Source organism: Wyeomyia smithii, chromosome 3, assembly GCF_029784165.1.
Source record: "Wyeomyia smithii strain HCP4-BCI-WySm-NY-G18 chromosome 3, ASM2978416v1, whole genome shotgun sequence".
NCBI classification, from domain to species: domain Eukaryota; kingdom Metazoa; phylum Arthropoda; class Insecta; order Diptera; family Culicidae; genus Wyeomyia; species Wyeomyia smithii.
The window spans coordinates 51,410,096-51,429,500 of NC_073696.1; the positions used below are offsets into that span (position 1 = coordinate 51,410,096).

Genomic DNA, 19,405 nt, shown 5'->3' on the forward strand with positions numbered 1-19,405 from the left:
ATGTTCATTGAATGTTACTGATACCGAATAAGGAAAACTACGACCACTTGTTTAGGGAACAAACCACTTGACCTACTTCGACCAAAACTATTGTTTCAAATAATGTTCAATGTTAATAATTTCCTCACAAAATTCCCTCAAATCAGTTTCTTTAGAAAAAAACGCAAACCAAGCACCGAAACGGCGGGTCGTTCTAAAAAAGTTTTTTTTGACTGCTAAACCGTACTCACGACATACTAAGATCTACAGTCGACCTTTGAACGAATATTATTTGAACAACTATTAGTCCAAAGTTCATAGAATTACTTCCACAGGCCATATTTATGGTTTTGGGTGTTTTATAGTGATATGCCCTGCTTCTAGTGGTCATAGAAACAATTAAATGGTACAACGTCACATACCATCCAATATGGGTATTTTCAGAACCGGGTTGATATCTAGAGACCGTATAACGAATGGCGACTGCCGGTATCTGGAATAGAACCAAAATTGACCGTATACCGTCGAATATGGATATTACCGGAATCGAGATGATGTCCAGAGACCTGAAATCAACTGCAGACGCTATTTGGAAATTCAAGATGGTGACTTTCGGTTTTTAGAAAACAGTCAAAATTGACCTAGTACCACCATGTGTATTTTTATATCGAAATGATGTCCGGAGACCTGAAAACGACACTACAGCCATTTTTAATATCAAAATGGCGACTTACGGTATCTGAAAAAAATAAAAAATGCCAAAAACTACCCAAGATGGGTATATCCGAAATCGGGATGCTACCCAGAGACCCTTTTTTTGTAAGATTTGGACCACTGCGACAATTATTTTGATCTTTTGTGGTAGACCTTAAAACGGAAGTCATCATCTTGAATTTCAAAATGGCGTGTGAAATTGATTTCCGGTCTCTAGGAATCCTTTGATACTAAAACTAATAAAATCTGATTATTCTTGGTGCCTTTATTAAGGGTCTATCTATTGGGCTGTAATGGGTTTGTATTCGTCTGATATTGTGTTATTGTCTGTCTCATGTTTGAATTTTTTTTAGTGTGTGTCCCCCGCATAAGTTGTACTAAGACTGTCACAACACATTACAGCCCAATAGACATTACAGCCCACAAAAATACCTCCCAAACTTGATTAAGAAAATAAAAAATGAAAATTGACATAGCCAGCAGTAGTACCGGTATCATAGAATAGAATATTTTTGACAAATAATGTGTGTTTGTTCTAACTGTAATTCGTGACTAATGACTATTTTTTAGATTAATTGATGCAAGAATATAATATTGTGACGATTGTGACTGTTAATAATAGACCACCAGACAAAAACGACATTTTCTGTAAGCCTGTGATTTTTATGTAGTTATGCAAGTTTAACCAATTCGTTTTGCAGAACCCTTGATAAAGATGAAATAAAGCATTGAAACGTTGGGCATTGAAAAAAAATCCGTTTTGATCGCTAAATGACTGTAAAGCCGAGAAAAAACCACCTTTGCGACATATATCACGCGACTTAATTCGACGAGCTGAGCATTTTCTGTGTGTGCGTGCGTGTGGGTGTGCGTGTGTGTGCGTGTGCGTGCGTGTGTGTGCGTGTGTCTGTGTGTGTATGTGTGTGTCTGTGTGTGTGTGTCTGTGTGTGTATGTGTGTGTCTGTGTGTGTGTGTGTCTGTGTGTGTATGTGTGTCTGTGTGTATGTGTTGTGAGTGTGTGTGTGAATGTGTGTGAGTGTGTGTATGTGCGTGTGTGTGTGCGTATGTGTGTGGGGACGTGGGGGTGTGTGGGTGTGTGTGTATGTGCAGATTTTTATTCTCACTCACTTTTCTCAGAGATGGCTGGACCGATTTTCATGAAATTAATTGCAAATGAAAGGTCCTGTTGCTGTTGACCCATAAGACCTTATTCAATTTTATTGTAATCGGATTTTTATTTTAGAGATTATGCATCAAAATGTAAAAGTCATGAAAGTCATTGGTTTCAAATGAACGGGTTACCTAAAATTCCCCTTACTTTTGAATTGTATAAAGATTGAAATTGTTGTTCAAAAGTTATGAAAAGAAACGTGTTCTGAAGACTGTTTAATCTCACTCACGTTTCTCAGAGATGTCTGAACCGATTTTCATAAAATCAGTTGCAAATGGAAGGTCTGGTTCCCCATAAGACTGCATTGATTTGTTTTGCAATCGGACTATTACTTTGCCTGTTTTGTTTAAAAATGTGAAATCCAGCTATGAACAGAAACATATTCCGAAGACTACTTGAACTCACTCACTTTGCTCAGAGATGGCTGACCCGATTTCCACAAAATTAGTGTAAAATGAAAGGTCTAGCTGCCTCATAACACCCTATTGAATTTTACCGTAATCGGACTGTAACTTCGTCTGTAATGTATCGAAATGTGAAAATCACGAAACTTCATTATCTCAGAAACTACCCAAACAATTTTAACAATAGTCATATCAGATGAACGGGCTAGTTAACTGCCGTAATCTCGCAGACTGACGTAAGCGCCATTTTTTCAAATATGGGGTTCTTGTGCCAATATGTTCGTTTTTCGAAAACTTACCTTTTGGTATCTTTTTTTTAGTTGTTACCTATTATTATACGTTGCATGAAATCAAGAAAACAAAATGACGTATGCACCATTTCAATACAAAAGTGACAAGTAACCCGTTTGTTTTTAGGCCGTATTGAAAAACTGATCAAATGGATGTACGTCACAATGTTGTATCACGGCAGTTAAAGGATAACTGATAAATTATGATTGAACACGTGGATTCAAAGTTTAGCTGCCCTATACGTTACCATTTCTTTTGATTGTAATCGAACTTAAGCAACCGTTGCGTATTAAATTGTTAAAACGAAAGTCTATTATCTCAAAGATCACACGACTTATTTGAACATTACTAGTGTCATACGAATGAGTCATCTCTCAAACTTACAAATAACAAACTTCAAAAAAATTTGATATGTGGTTCAGAAGTTATGGAAAGAAAAGAAATCCAAAGACTATTTAAAACTATACCTGCTTTGATCGATATATGTGGCCTCAACATAATTTAAATGTGGTATCGTACGATTTGAAAGTTCTTGGTATCGCTCGTGATTAAATTGGTCGAAATTAAGAGTCATTTCTTTTATTTCGCTATATCTTAAGCACCAACATTACATCAAATTTCATATTTTATACTTCAATTATAACATCAATATTTTAGAACCCAATGAGTGAATATTCCTTTATTAAATTGAAGCGTTCTTGTAAGTCTGTTTTTACAAATAATAAGTTTGAATGAGAAAGGCTGAGTCTGACTGCTAGGTGGATAAGTTTAGGTTTTTTTAAAGCAATGAAGGCTTTAAAGGTACCCGGGTACCCTGCCGAGTACATAACGGTTAAACATATTTGATAAACAGTAATAGAAAAATATAAAAAACAAAATTTAGTTGCCAATTATAACGGAAGGTTTTCAAGTTTTTTTGTTTGCTGTTTCTTTCTCCTCCGAATTTGATGCACATTGTTAAATGTACAATTTTTCTACCAGTTTTACCTTTGTTATACTAAACAAAGGTTATAACATCGGTCCAAAAACGCAAAATAGATCCAAGATCCGGAGGGCCGAATCGTATATACCATTCGACTCAGCTCGACGAACTGAGCAATGTCTGTTCGTGTGTATGTGTGTGTATGTGTGTGTGTGTATGTATGTTGTCTGTATGTATGTGCCGCAAAAAACTAACGCACCTTTCTTACAGAACGCAATATCCGATTTTGATGATCTTATACGCAAACGAAAGCTACTGTGCTCCCCCAGAATGCTACCGAGTGGATTTTTGATTAGTGGCTTAGATTTTGAATTATTGATCAAAGAGTATTTTCTATATGAGATATTTAACTTTTAAGGCAAAATGAATGGCACGGAGGGCCATGTATTGTATACCAATCGACTCAGATCGACGAACTGAAAAATTTCTGTATTTATGTGAATGTGTGCCTGTATGTATAGATGTGTAAATATGTTGTTTATATATGTAGTATATCAAAATCGAACAAAAAAATAACAAAAAAAACACCCTTTTTACGGTACGCATATTCCGATTTTGATGTTCGCATGCTCAAATGAAAGCCCCGGAGCTCTTTGAAAATCATACTGGGTGCGATTTTTTATTGGTTGCTTGAACTGTAGAGTTTTGACCAAAGTATATTTTAGACATGGGATATTTTATTTCCGGGATAATTTATCTCTCTCTCCATGCTTTTCCTTCTTCTCTATCCTTTTTTTTCGTATCGCTATTTATTTTTCAAAGGAAAGCAACAATCATCGACAACTTTGCATAATTTTTACACTTTTCGTAGTGCGTCTTAACTGGTGTAAATAAATTAATTTTAGAGCAAATTGCAATGCTTACTTTGCTTCTTTTCTTACTTGCGAAGCTTCCGTCCACACTTTCTTTAAAATATATAATCAATTGTACGTTGAACCCAGATTTGCGAAAAATAAGAAGCTTTTACAGCTTTCGGGAAGCATTGAAGCAAAACCTGATCCCACAGTGTGCAAATGTAACACAATTAGCGATGCAGATATTGCAGATGCAGAAAACATAAAAAATCGCTGTTTTGTTTGCAATGCTACGTTTTGAACAGCTGGAAAAGTTTTCAGTTGAACTTTTATTTGATGTTTATTATTAGGTTCTAAATATACTTTCAACTCGTGACCAAGAATTTAAAAAAATGTGAACATCGAGATGCGATCATTTGTAGTTTGGATGAAGCTGAAGCAACTTTACATGGCTATACACGTTTACTAGTGTGCGCAGGTGGAAAGTCACTTATTCCTATGATATGATACACTACGCTCATATAAGATATAAATATTGGTTTCTAATTTAAGGGGTTATATACCTTTTTAGTTTTCAAAAAACCGGAAAAATTTTTATTACATTATCTTCAAATACAACATCTTGAGAACATTTCCACAAATTTTCATAAAGATCTGAGCAATAGGAAGAAAGTTAAAGCAATTTGCAACGCGCCTCGCCACGGCCGCATAAACTAAACTTGAAATTTTATACGCGATTATCTCGGAATAGTTTTTTCCGGAAAAGGACTTTGCCGTGATCCTGATAGCGGGAAAACTACTGAACCGATTTCCTTCATCTTTTTACCTTTGTTATACTAAACAAAGGTTATAAAATCGGTCGAAAAACGCAAAATAGATCCAAGGCCCGGAGGGCCGAACCATATATACCATTCGACTCAGCTCGACGAACTGAGCAATGTCTGTTCGTGTATCCATGTTATTCCACTTCTCGTTATCGCAGCAAGATTTAAAAAGACTTTATTTCGGATTTTTTCATACAGCCTAGGGCTCCGAAAAGAATAATGTTCTCGCTTACACTCTGGAAATCCAAAATTCTCAAAGATCGTGGAGAACCTTCATTTTCAGATAATGCATTTGAGATAGAATTAAATTGACAACTTTCATCAATAGCTATATTTTTTCCAGTATAATTTTGAACTATATTTCGACAGCAGGTTTGTAGAAGTTTGCTTCAATTCGTAATAAAAACTTGACGCTGATTCATAAATCTAGGTCCTACGATTTCTGAAAATAAAGCGAATAAGTAGAACCGCATTAAACTAACATACATGTTTGCTGTTCTAGTGTGAAATCAGCATCATTGTTATCTATCACTGTTTCCCCATGTTCGATTATTTAAAAAAAAATATTGCTTCTAGCCAGCGTTTAAAAATTGGTTTGTGATCGAAAAAATGAGACTCATGTACTCCAGTGATAACATTCATATTATTTGCGAAAACCACGTCAAACTTTAATTCAATGATCTTCTTTGGTTAACTCTTTGAAAACTATCTTTTAAATTCTGTTCGTTCATTAATAAAATTGGGGTTGGTATACGATTTGTAATTGACTGTCCTAATATGTATAAGGTAATAGTTAGTATAGCAAAGGTTTCTGCACCACTAAGTGGATTAATTTTTCTGAAAACTTCACACTTTACTAACACGATGAACAAAACGCATTGCGTTAGTGATCCAGTTCAGCTAAAATTCCGTTATTTCGAGAAAATTTGTTAATGAATGTTCATCCCATCAGTTTTATGATCATGTAAAAGGAATAGATGAGGGTTAGACTAAGTGTTTCTTCAAACTCAGTTAAGCAAGCAGTTAATGTAAACTGTAACTGGGTTGTTCAACAGCTTAAACCACACTGGCGAGCTGAGAAATTTTTATATCTATTTTCTTAACTGTACAGTGGATTTAATGATAGGAAACAAAATCAAACATTGTAAAAAATGAAAAACGACTTCTTTTCGGTATAAATTCCGTTCAACTATCCGACAACTTGTACACGACACGGTATTATTTCAGATCTAATCAAAGATTTATTTTCCCCCATTCGAATACTCGACATAAAATACTCTCCCGATATTTATTATCACTCAGAGTCCAATTCCATAGCCGTGGTGGTCCCAGCAAAACCCGCCATCGATTAGAAACACAGATTCAACAACCAATTAACAACCGATATCGATGATGTCTGTTTGGTGGAAGCAGCAGCAGCAGCAGCAGAGAGGTGTTTAACAATTTGTCGAGTTCCCGATGGTTTTTCGCGTCTCGATTACAACCCGGAGTAGGCATCTCAATAAAACTTGCCCTGGTGCTAGCAGGTGTAGAGGAAAAATTAAAAACCTATCGTAAAATTAACAAGAAACAACGACTAAAGCTGTCATCGCACTGATTACCAAAGGGAGAGCGCTCTCCCGGTTTCTTCTCCTGCCTGTGGGATCTGGTCCCGCTTATTGATCGTGGATCGATGACGGTCGATGCGCCAAGAAGCTTACCTTTTTATTATCTTGTTTTGTCACTTTTAAGAGTGTCCAGCCGTCCAAGCATCAGGCTTTTGCCGGTGTGCGAGAAGTGATAATCTCCCGTGTTTTATAGTAATTTCATACATAAATTTAATTTTAATTACATTCAACGTTCGACGATCGCCGGTTGTGTAGCGAGTTTAGAACCCAGGCTTGGGTTGAACCTCACAGGAATGGATGTCTGCAGGATCGAAACCGATCCAATTTATACACGCGTGAAGATGCCCAAAACTGAACGTTTTATTCGACTGCCGAGATTGGATCGCGGGGGGAAATAGTTGGAATTTCGAACACACGATCGCAGCTCATAAATACTGAAATTAGTGCTTCTTAGCTGAGGGATGTTGTGAATTTGGTTGAAGCGGAGATTTCGGTGGGATATCATAGAAACGTGATATCAGGACTGATGGATTTGGTGCCGTTTAGGGTGACGAATGTCTACAGCGAACACCGTCTACTGCAGTTAAAAAAGTATTAAATGATTTATGAACTAATGTGAAAATCGATTTTTTTATTTAAAATCGAGGATCTTTGTAAATACAAATGGTGCACGACTTTAGCATTTTAAATCCCAGAAAAAATACGCAATACTGTTCACCGGCCCATGGAGGTCACAGCAACAACCGCGCATAATCGAACAAGCTTCGCGAACACCGTAACTGAATACTTGAATATAAAATTTTATACTTTTATTACAACCAAACCGTCGCTCGGTGTCAGCGATTGATGATTTTTAACACATTTTCATCCCAATCGCCCGGCAGAGCCTCCAACAGTTTACAACTTAGTGGTCTGAACAAACATCATCACCGAACTAATCACGACTTCGGTAAAATGATTACGAGCCACCAGGTAATAAATCGTTCGAAAATCGTGTTTTCTTTTGGCTGTAACCTTCAACAGTCGGTAACTTGATTGTGCTTTCCCAGAATAAAGTTTGACATAATATTTCCCAATGTTGATGCCGTTGATGCAGACAAAATCAGTAAACGAATTGTTCCGAATCACAATCGAACGACTGTCATCCAAGCTCAAATATTCATCACATCTATGTTTTTTTTTACAAGATTTAAACGGCAGTCACACCCAATTATGATGTCAGCAGCGGATTTCTGCGGCTTACCTTAACCATTCCAAACTAAATAGTTCGACGACATCAAACAATTCATAACTCACGCAGTGGCTGGAAAAGCTTGATTAATGGCGGTTTGGAAAGCTGTTAATCTGACACACCGCTCGAACTTTGCTTTCTCACAAGAACATCGCCTAGCCAGCAACAACAACAGGTAATCCCACATATGAATAATTTAACCGGAGTCAGACACTGAATTTGAACCGCATTTCGAAGGGCGTGTCCCCAGCATCACAGCCCGCGTTGCAAATGAACTCGTTTCCAGAGTGCCACCAGGTATGAAAGTACAGTTTCTTGAAGCAGCTAGCAAACGACGTGTGTACAAATGAAAAGCACTTTTCAAATCACGAAACCAATTCATCGTTCCGTTTGATGATGGAAACTGGTTCGCTTCGGAAACGCGAACAAGTCACGCAACGCCGTATGCGCATCGGAGTCTACCAGCAGCAGCAGCAAGTCGCGAGTCGCGAGGTGCGTTCTTGCCTCTAGCCTGTGAAACCTCCGGCGACGCACGATGCTGAATTGAATTAAATTGCATCGGCTTTTGTTACTCAGAGTTACTGCGAGGAGGTTCAGCCCCGTGTTAATTTTGCATTGTAAATTAGATGTCAGCTAAGTGGCGTACATTTGGGTGATCACACTAATATTCCAAGTCCTGTTGTGTTGAGCGCAGCCCATTCCGAGATTGATAACAAATAAACTCACTCACTTGCTACCATTTTTCCGTGTAATTATGGGCGATTAAATAAACTGCTGACTGCATTAAGGCTAGTAACCGCTTATTAAGCGCAATATCAATTTGAACCCTCGTAAAAAATCAATTTGTAACAGTTGACAGCGAGCGACACTTTGGCACCCCGATGGAAACAGCTGCTGAATTGCAGCCGTAATTAGGAACAGCAAATGATTTTCCAATACCTGACATGACACAGTATCGTTAAAAGTTAACAGTCCACCACCCCGGTTGCGAAATGGTGGCTACATGAAGGTTGGCTGCTACTTTATTGCCTTGGAATATTTTCTTCAATATAAGTATTCGATGAACCATTTTTCTAAATGCACCACTCAAAAAAAAAAGCAAAAGGTTCGTACTCTAAGTTTTTCCAGAAGTCTAAATTCTCCCAGATCAACGCTCTTATGGTTAAAGCTGCAGTGTTAGAAATCATTAGTTTGCCCCTGTTAAACGCTTTGAAATTATTTCTAGCTGATTCTTGCTCGAAGTTTATGGAAGAATATGAAAAGAATGGTTCAAAACCTAACCCCAAGCCAACTCTAGAGGCCCTTATTACCAGCAAATGATAATTTTGTGGTTGCATATCGGCAGCGGCACTGTCTCCGTTGGTTGTGCATGAGTCTATTGAAAGACGTCCATTATCGTTAACCTATATCCAGGCATTTCGTATCTCAGAATTTGTTATTTTTGCTACAAGTAGAGGCTATGAACCAATGAACAAATTTTTTTAACCCACAACCTTCGTCGCCAATTTTCTCGAAAAAAATGTTGATATTGTACTATGTTTGGTATTATACTATAGCACTAGTCAACACAGGATTTACCCTGAAGCTCAAACTAAAAAAAAAAAAAATATATAAAAGTTTATAGCTTTTTTAACCATTCTTGTGAATTTTGGTGCCTCTAGTAAGCTCAGAAGTGCGTCAAAAGGCCGCGAGTTATTGCTTACTGGGTTCGTCTTTTCTACATTTGTTTACGGAAAGTTTTCACTTAAGTCTCGGATTCTTGAACTTTTTGACATAGGACTACGTCTTACTGCAGTAGGCAACATGCTTAGAAATGGAAAATCTTTTTATACCTTATCAATTTTTTATTTCAATTTTAATACTAGATGGGATGAACAGTCTTTGATTTGACATAGAGATGGCGCTGTAGAGCAGGCGTTAGAAGAAACGCGTTGGTCTCATCGTTCATAAATGCTTACACTTGAAGCTACTGTGCTCGCGGTGGGAGCCGCTTTTTTCCTGCATGGACTTCCTCACTGCGACCAGAATCGTTGATCTATTGTAGGATATGCCCGAGTGTCTGCTGCATCTGGCACATCTATTATTAGCAATTATACTATTGAGAACCTCTTCAACAGGCTTACTTGCGCTACTACACCGATCCTCGTTCCTCCTTCCAAATTTCGCCAATTCTAAGACCCTGGAGAAGTTTCCATGGACGTACTTGGAACCAGTTTTATTATAAGAGTAATTTATATAGTGAGGAAGAAGTCACACCAAGATGTTATACAATTTCAAGCCAAGATGTTCTACAATTGATAAAAATAGACCAACGTGTCTATTCTTCCACAGAGGATTTGGCATGGATTACGCGCAATAGCTAAGCTTTTTTCACGATTCGTGACAAGAGATGAAACATGGAACCGTCACTATACCTGTCAATCAGCAATCGGCAGAGTGGCTTTTGCTTGATGAGAGTCGTTCGAGGCGCCCGAAAACGCAACAAACAGTCGGTAAAGTAGAAGCCAGTATTTTGAAGTAGAATACTTCTCCAGGAAGTTCGGCTACATAGGGATGTGAAATGAAAATCTAGAATCGGAAAAAGTGAAAAATATGTCCAATTTCAAATGCCAATAAATCGGTTAGTATTCAATGGATTTCCTTCGCTCTTGCAGCAATAGATTGGAAAATCTTCTATGATTCTTCATAAATTGTAATTTTATTATTCACACTATTGTACTATTGAAAATAGTCAAGCCTTGTCAAAACGAAAAATTCGACCTCTGATTGGTCGTTATATGATTGCTTCCCAAGCACGGTCGACAGAATCATATACCTTGCAATTTTAAACATGCTATTTGGCCTATAAAAAAGCCTGTTTCAGCCGAAGCCGCTCATAATAGTTCTAGACAGCAACAACAGCAGTAGTCCTCCCTTAGCAGCAGCACTAGCAGTGCAGTGGATACCAGCGATAGCGGATAGCGGCCACAGCTGTGGCGTAGCAATGGATAGCGCACTATTTGCAGCAGATCCCAGCAACGATAACAGCTCGGCCAGCTGATGTAGGGACAGCGGATACCAATGGCAGCGTATAGCGGCCACAACTGTGGCATCGCTATGGATAGCGCACTAGTTGCAGCAGATCTCAGCATCGATAGTGGCGGATGCAGTGAGGCACTTTAGTGAAATGCAGTCTCTGTGCGATAGTGGGCACTAGTAAATGCATTTAATGAAAAGTTGACTCATTTTGACAACACTTGAGCCGTCTAGTTTTGAGTACTATATCAGCATATATTACAGCACTGTTTACCCTATAGAAAAGTACTGAGCTATCGTCAAGCGAAAACTCAAGAAGACGCGAAAAACAGTTGTCAACAAGATGCAGTTCAAGGCTAACTGGCGTTCTGCGGCGAACAAAGGAACCGAGTGACCCAAAATGCTATACAAAACTTGATGGAAGGAGTCAAGGGAATAGTCCGGCAATCCACAGTCGCCAAAAAAGAAGCTTGAGTCAATATTTTTTTCTTTATTCCCTACGAAATGGACTCGACAAAGAAAAATTGTTTGATTTATGAGTAAAAAAATTACCGATTTACACATATTTTTGCTGACCAATTTTTGACCGTAACATCCTTCAAACCACATATTGTTGATGGGAGATATGCTAGTAAAGCGTATACAGAAGAAGATATTTTGATACGGGACGATCAGTCTGAAGAACTCGAACAATCGTAACTAAAACTAGCAGAAACAGCACCACATTTAGAATCAGCCGCACCGGATTCTCATCAGCCGTATGAAACACCAGAAGTTATCTACGATATTTAGGGCAGTACAAATGTTGGACATGATAACACGGTTGAATTCGTACTAGACTGGAAGAACCCTTCGAGTGCGATTTGGTTCATATGGTACTTCACTTACACTTCACTTACGGAGTACCACAAGGAAGCTACCTGAGCTCATTTCTGTTCACGTTATGTTTCAACAATGTGGCTACTCTATTGAAAGTTGAATGCGAGCTCAGTGATGCAGATGATCTTATGCTGTATGTTGTAATATTTACGATCGAGGATTACCATCGTCTTCAGGCTTTGTTTAATGCTTTTGTTGACTGGTACCGTCGGAGTAAGCTTATTATTAGCGCTCTAAAGTGTGTGCTCTATGAAGTTAATGACTGATCTTGGTGTTCTACTAGACCCGAAACCAACCTTCAATTTCCACTACTCCTCGACTGTTCCAAAAGCAAACCAGCACCTGGAATTTATCTTCAAGATATTGCTCTCTCCTAGATATTGCTATCTAGTGAGCCGAAAGCGAAATACCATTTTGTTTAGAATAAAAGGTTCTTTAATTAAGTATTCATTTTAATTTTCAATCATCAAGTAAGGGCATTTTTGACGAAGAATAACGTCTTACGGCAAAATTCTGAGATAGAAGTGCAACACCGAAAATCCCATCAAAACTGTTCAATTTCAAAAAATAATAGCTCAGTCAGTTTTCAACAAATTTCCTTCCTTCTTGCAGCAATCGATAGAAAGATTAGCTACGGTTCCACCAAAATTCAAAAAGTTGTGGTTTTATGACGTTAACTATTGTACTACTGAAAAATGCAGCGCCTTGCTTTGAACTCAAATTTTGCCATATCAGAGCTGGAAACCTGGTTATACCTGGTTAACCTGGTAATACCAACCAATATAAGCATTTTTGAAACCGGGAGGGTATCCAGAGGCTATTTTTAATTCAGAATGGTGACTTAGAGTTTCCGGTAAACAATATTTGGCATGAAACGGCCAAAAACAATCTAATTTGGGTACTTTCAAAATCGGAACGATGTACAGAGACTTAAAATTGACCTGAAACGAGATTTTAAATTCCAATCATGCAGCTTCCGGCTCCTAAAACTCAGTATAAATTGGACATATACTACCTAATATGGGCATGGGATCATGATGATACCCACAGCTCGAGAATCAAGTCCAAATATTCAGCCTAAAATGACCGAATTTCACTTAGGTATTCCCGAAATCGGGATGATGCCCGGAGACCTGAAATCGACTCCAAACACAATTTTAAAATCCAAGGTGGTTTCCGGGAATCAGCCAAAAATGGACGAATTTAACAAAAATGAGTGCTTCCGGAACCAGAATAATCGACCCAGATGTCATTTTGAATCTTTCCAGGGCAGCCACATAATTTCCAGAAGGTTTTTTTGATAAGCCTTTTTTGATAAGTGTTGCATACAACCCTTTTTCGTTCTTTTCCCGTCAAAGAAGTGCTCTAGCAACAACAGTGTTTGAAAAACCATCAACAATATTTTCGAATGACTTAAATGGCTAAAAAAATACTTCTCTTCACGATCAAATTATTTGTAAATAGAGAGAGTTGAAAGAGGATTAATACAAAAATTCACTGCTTTAGACCATCAAATTGATTAGCCTCAATACTACAATCGAGCCATTTCAAATTAGGTATTTGTGGAAAAGTTGTTTCACACTTGGTTTTACATGTGGTCGAAAAACTCCAATATTCGAAAAATAATAATATATCATGAATAATGTATCTCGACAGAACGTATTACTAGAAAATCAAAGTTAAAATATAAGGTTGTATTGGAAACACGACTGCAATAAAGACAGAAATGGCAATATTTTATACAAATGCGAAGTTCGTTGGAGAAAACTCATTCAACTTCGTTAAAAAAATTTAATAGTCTTTTGAAAGACGGTTACCTGCAGATTCCGCAGTAGTATCCCTCTGAGCCCTTTGTTCTATCCATTAAAGCAATATAGAAAGTTTGCTTTCCAATGAGAAATAAGGCCTATCTGAATAAACCGCAAATTAATTTGCTCATTGGTATTACAAGGTAGATTGTGGGCTTTTACGTGGTCGATAAAAACAAAACAAAAATCGGAGGTGCTTTTCAGTTGGAGCTCTAGGGTAAAATCTGTGTTAACCAGTGTTATTATTTATTTTCTAATTTATTGCAGATATTCAAATAAAGATGAATAACTACTGATTTTTTGAAGAAAATGTAATGCTCAGAATATATTTGGTATATTTTTTTTCTAGCAAGAAGGAGTATAAAAACCATAATTTTGCTCGTCTACTGGTCAAAATAACATTTCACATTTAGTTCTAACGCAAAACAGAGAAATATTGATTCATTTGTTTGGTTGTCCTAAAACAGACTGGTTGTTAATCAATTTAAAATCGAACTTAAACCTGATTGCACCTCTGTGCTATCCTGATGGCGGAAATTATGGTGAATTTTCATATGGCACCGAATCATTTGTTGAATAGGATGAAAGAAAGCAACGTATTCTGAAATCTTGATACTACTACCACTACCACTGCTGGTACCCGCTTCCGCTTTTGCTATCAACTACCGCTGCTACCCGCTGCTACTTATTTTGGATTGTCCTAGTCGCCATCCACTAGTAAAATGATTGGATTTAGCAGAAGCAGGCTCTTATAAAGTCCAAGTAGCACATTACTAGATGTATAATTCTGTCGACCGTGTTAGAGACAGCAAGCATTTAGAGATCAATCAGAGATCGAAATCTTAGTTCAACATACAAAAGTACAGTAGTTTAGATAATCAAAATACATTTTCTTTGCATTTGAGAGGATGTATAGAAGATTTTCCACCGATTGCTGCAAAAAAAGGAAATCCTTTAAAAACTAACCGACCTATTCACATTTGAAGTCGGACATATTTTTCACTTTTTCCGTCATTTTACATCCCTATGTAGCCGAACTCAATACGAGATGTAGTTAAACGTTAAAAGTTGTCAGTAAGCTCATTTACAATCAACACTTTTAAGGAGTTTTTCAATTACCTAATGAATAATGACTTGATTGCCGATCAAATTTACAATTGTGAAGAACGGAGCTTGGGTTTTTTTTTTCAAGAACCCTCTTGGAACATTAACTCATTCAGAAGACAACAACGCTTCGGTGACTAAAATTGACAAAAATCTAATAACCTATTTACCATTACCATACTAGACCTGAATAGCCATTATTACTTATTAGAATATCAAAAAAGCCTAGATGCTTAAAAAATATAATGATTCCGTTGCACCACCGAGGCTAATGCCTAGATGAATCGGGAACTTTTCAGGGATTGATTCCTTCAGTTTGAGAGTTTCTTGCTCAGACAAGTCTTCCTTTCAAAGCACTGCATAAAAACCGCATTGATTAAAAAATCCACATAGACTGAACCACCAGGCATTAGAAAAAAGCCGGGCATTCTACGACCAGTATTTCAAATGGTCATTCCGGATCCTTTGGTGGACGGCGGGTTTTTTATTTTGACTAATTTTTATACTCAATAAACACCTAGACGTTTTTGGTTCCTAACTCTTGTTATTTTGAAAATCCGCGAAAAGATTTTTGAATCACACGGTAACGCGGTAGTTACACGATTTTTTTATGAACGTGAAATAATCGAAACGTCTCTATATTTGGTATTATTGTGCTGAAACAGGAATTTTTATTAAATAACACTTTGCGCCAAAATTTATGGTGAATTTTATACCAATTAAACGGTACTTGAGTAATATTTTTTTCAGCAATAAGCTATTCAGTTTTTGAAAACGCCGTATTTTGTAGGGTAAACAAACAAGTACAATTTCCTAGCCCCCAACATAAGCAACATCGGCACTGTTGCAGTTATTTATATCATAAACAACAAATCTTTCATGCAGTTAGATACAATATTTTGTTGGTAATGCATTGCTTTTATTTTATTTTGTAATAAGTGTTACACAAGAACGTCAAGAATATATTTAAAAAATATGAATAAACCGCAAGCTTTCCAATCTACCGGGGCAAACGCCCCAGATGGAGTATAATATGCCTCATGCAATAGCTTCATATGCCCCTACTATAGCTCAGCACGCGAAGTGAAACAGCACCTGAAGTCTCAGAAGTAAATGCTAATGCAATGAGCATACAGCCCGAAGGTGGGGCATACCGCTCGGAGCTGTAGTGTAGCAGAAAGCATTAAATATTTAAGCAACAGTTTTTACCGTTTCTTTACTTGATACAGCTGTTTATACGTTCACTTGACATATATAATTGCAAATACCAGGTACACTAGCAACACACACTAGCAAAAAAAACCTTACGAAAACGCTGCAAGAAATTAGATCTGAGGCAGTTCAAATCAAAATTTATTTTTATTTATTTTTTGCTGCTAGTGACAATTATCAAACTTGCACAGAAGGTTGGTCCCATGAACCGCTACGGATTCCAAATGTCTCATATCTTATATTTAACGAACTAGTATGGACCACAGGCATTCCAAAGAAACGCGCTGTTTATATCGGCCATGATATTTACACACGAAGAAGCTGTGCGCGCGATGGATGCCGCATTTCTTAACAATTGATCAACGTGTCAATTATTCGACTTAATATTCAAGATTGAATATGCGCAAAAGGAATGAATTGTTGTGGTGATTCGTGACAACCGATGATACTCCTGATTTCAGTTGGCAAGAGTCGTCTAAAGCGCAAAGTGTTGAAATGTTGAAGCTTGAAGTGTTGAATAATATTTTTTTCGGATTAGAAAGGCATAATATTTGCCGACTGACTTGAGCATGGTAAAACAATTCATGAACAATATTATTGTACATTATTGGATCAATTGAACGTTAGAATCAAAACGAAAAGGCGCATACGACGAATAGAATGTGCTCTTTCATCAACACTACGCTTCCGCTCATTCTGCTCGAGATACGACTGATAATTGAAAAAAAATACATTGCCACCCTGTTCCACACCCTCCGTATTCATCAGGTTTAGCACCGAGCGATTTTCCCTGTTTCTCCGTATTTAAAAGTGACTCTCTTTCAAGCGATTCGATTGGAATGTTATAACTCAAAAATACATCTAAACCAGCCAGTGTTGACGCCTCCATTATCACAGAAAAAATTCAAGACGACACTTTAACCAGTAAACATTCCGCTGTTAACTTAGTAGTATTGGACGACCAAAACATCGGAAGAAAGTATGATTTTTGGTTTGAAAATGCATTATATTATTAGAGCTTTCTGTTCATTGGGCACAGACTTTGCAGCCAACTTTTAGTATACAGGACAATTGTGGGGCTAGTGCTACTATCCTATTGATACTAAGAGTCTCTCCCGAGCCACGATTCGAACATAAGACGACTGGTTTGACAGGCCAGCATCATAGCTCGAGGATAGGAGACTTACAAAAAAAAACAGACGAACAATTATAAGTTTTTGTTCGATGAATGGATATCTCATTGGATGATGAAAAGAAACATAACCAACCAAGCGTTAAAGCCTGTAGGGAAACAACCTGTAAAGAACTGTTATTCAGACTAGACAACACTCGCAGAATGAGTGAACAATTGCGTAGCTCAACATAAAATTGCATTGTTATGTTCATTCTAGATTACAAATGCTAGCACTAAACTCGATCAGAGTTTAGAGCTGTTTTTTTTCTCTATCGGCATTGAGACCAAGTTAGACATCATTTCCTGAGCCACACAGAAGGCCATTTCTGAGTAGAAATCCATCATTTCGGACCTACAACCGAGTAAAATCCAAGGTGACAAGTGGACATCGATTAAAAAAACTACAAGGTCAAGCAAAACAATTGAGTACTCCCATCATTAATGCACTGATGCTATTGCCAAGGACTCTGCGACGTGTGCCAGCGTTATCCTGTCTGTCAATGATGTGTTAAACCTTGACTCTTATTGTCTCATCGTTCGTGACGCTCTAAAACGGAATGCAACTTTCTAGCAATTTGTCGTTTGTTGTGACTAACAGCAGCCTTTCCAACACTTTCATCTCCCTTCCTCCTTCTACTTTCAGGCAGGTGCTCCGTCCGAACCAGCAGAACAAGAAACGCAAAACGGATATGGCAGGATCGTAAATTCCAGAAACGCACATGCCATCACTCTCAGCGAGTGGTAGAAAAGTGCTTAATTAGGAGTAGCAGCATCGGTATCGGCAGCCAGGCAACACACCTTCAAATTTGTGGCCGGGAATTCGCGCGCCGACGATACTCGCGGAGGTCGTCGCTCCAAATCGTGTGCTGATCTTCCCGGCGCAGTTGGGCGCCAAAGAAAAAAAAAACACCGAATACTCGACCAAATTTTGGATGGTTTCGCGTTACCCGCACCCGCGATCACGTCATATTTCGCGTTCCTGATTCCGGCCAGTAGGAGCATGCCTTCTCGCTCATAATCACATTATTTATGGCCGATCAAAACATAAATCGCCGGTTTCTGCGCAGTCTGCGGTCCACGCGGCCCGGGGTGATGCAGGCAGACATTCCGGGGAAGAATTTGAAAACGGTAAGTGGACAGGACAACGGGATGACTCGAATAATGTGACGGTCCAACATAAATATCAACACTTTAAAGTGGTGTAAAACAAAAGATTTAGGAGCGATCGTTTGCGGTTGTTTATGTTAGGAGGAGCGTGAACTGATTTGGCTGATGACCGTTTGTCATTTAGAATCATTTGATGACGTATGAAGGAAGCTTACCGCCCGGTTTTAGTGATGATCATCTCGGTGCCCAGGTCGTGGAATTTGTCCCAAAGTTCTTTCGTTTCCAGGTGACACTGCACCGGTCGCAGATCGTCCGAGTTACAGCTGCCGGTGATTTTACTTTTAAGCTGTCAAGTAAGAGTGTAAGAGTTTTAAAACCAAATTAGATCAGTCCGTAAAATTGTAACTTACCGAGGAAGGTTCCGGTGTTGATCGCTCCTCGTCCGACGGACTTGTTGGCGTTCCGGTAGTCCGCGAATTGTTGGCCCGATTAAAGCCACGTGAGGGCGTCTCCGAGTCGCTGCATTGCTCTACATCGACGTCCACATCGTCATCGCCCTCGGGGAAACGATCGATCGAGATTGGACCTACCGGGAAATCAAGACGAACAATGTCTATGATTAGTAATCGTAGTAGTTCAAATGCATCGAAAAGCGATTCCGTTTATCGCGTGAAATTGCTGCCCCCCGGTAGCGAACGTTTGGTTCACAGCTACCGTGTATGGAAAAATCTACGGCCCAACGAGAGAACCCGCTACGAATCGATGTGCGCGCCGTGTGTTGTGTTTCAGCACCGGGTAACAGCAACTCTCGTTACGCCCAAATTGCGCGGGCAGCAGTTCGGATCAGGCAACCCCCCATCCAGTCTGGCGGTTTGGTACAAAAAGAGCGCAAAAAGTTGAGCTTATAAATATGGACTAATTAAATTAGCATGTAAATTAGCCGTGAAACAATTAAAAGTGTAAGCGAGTAGAAAAAGAAACAAGCAAATGTTGAGCACACGGTTGATAAGACCGCCGACTGGCAAAGCCTTCCGTGAGATTCGTGATTTTGGCATGGGGCCTGGGGAGGCTGGTTGTGGCACAAAACAAGCAAGCCACCGTTCGGCAGC

General features: G+C 38.5%; 1 protein-coding gene across 4 annotated transcripts in view; it reads right to left on the minus strand.

The window, feature by feature from the left end:
* Positions 1–19,405, minus strand: part of LOC129732083 (T-box protein H15-like) — an 83,099-nt gene that overhangs the window by 40,411 nt on the left and 23,283 nt on the right. For all 4 annotated transcript variants that reach the window (XM_055692587.1, XM_055692588.1, XM_055692585.1 and 1 more), the window contains exons 2-3: positions 18,707–18,882; positions 18,512–18,642 (exon numbers count right to left, since the gene is read on the minus strand). In XM_055692587.1, coding sequence (XP_055548562.1) covers positions 18,512–18,642; positions 18,707–18,882 — 307 coding nt within the window. The remainder of the gene's footprint in view (positions 1–18,511; positions 18,643–18,706; positions 18,883–19,405) is intronic.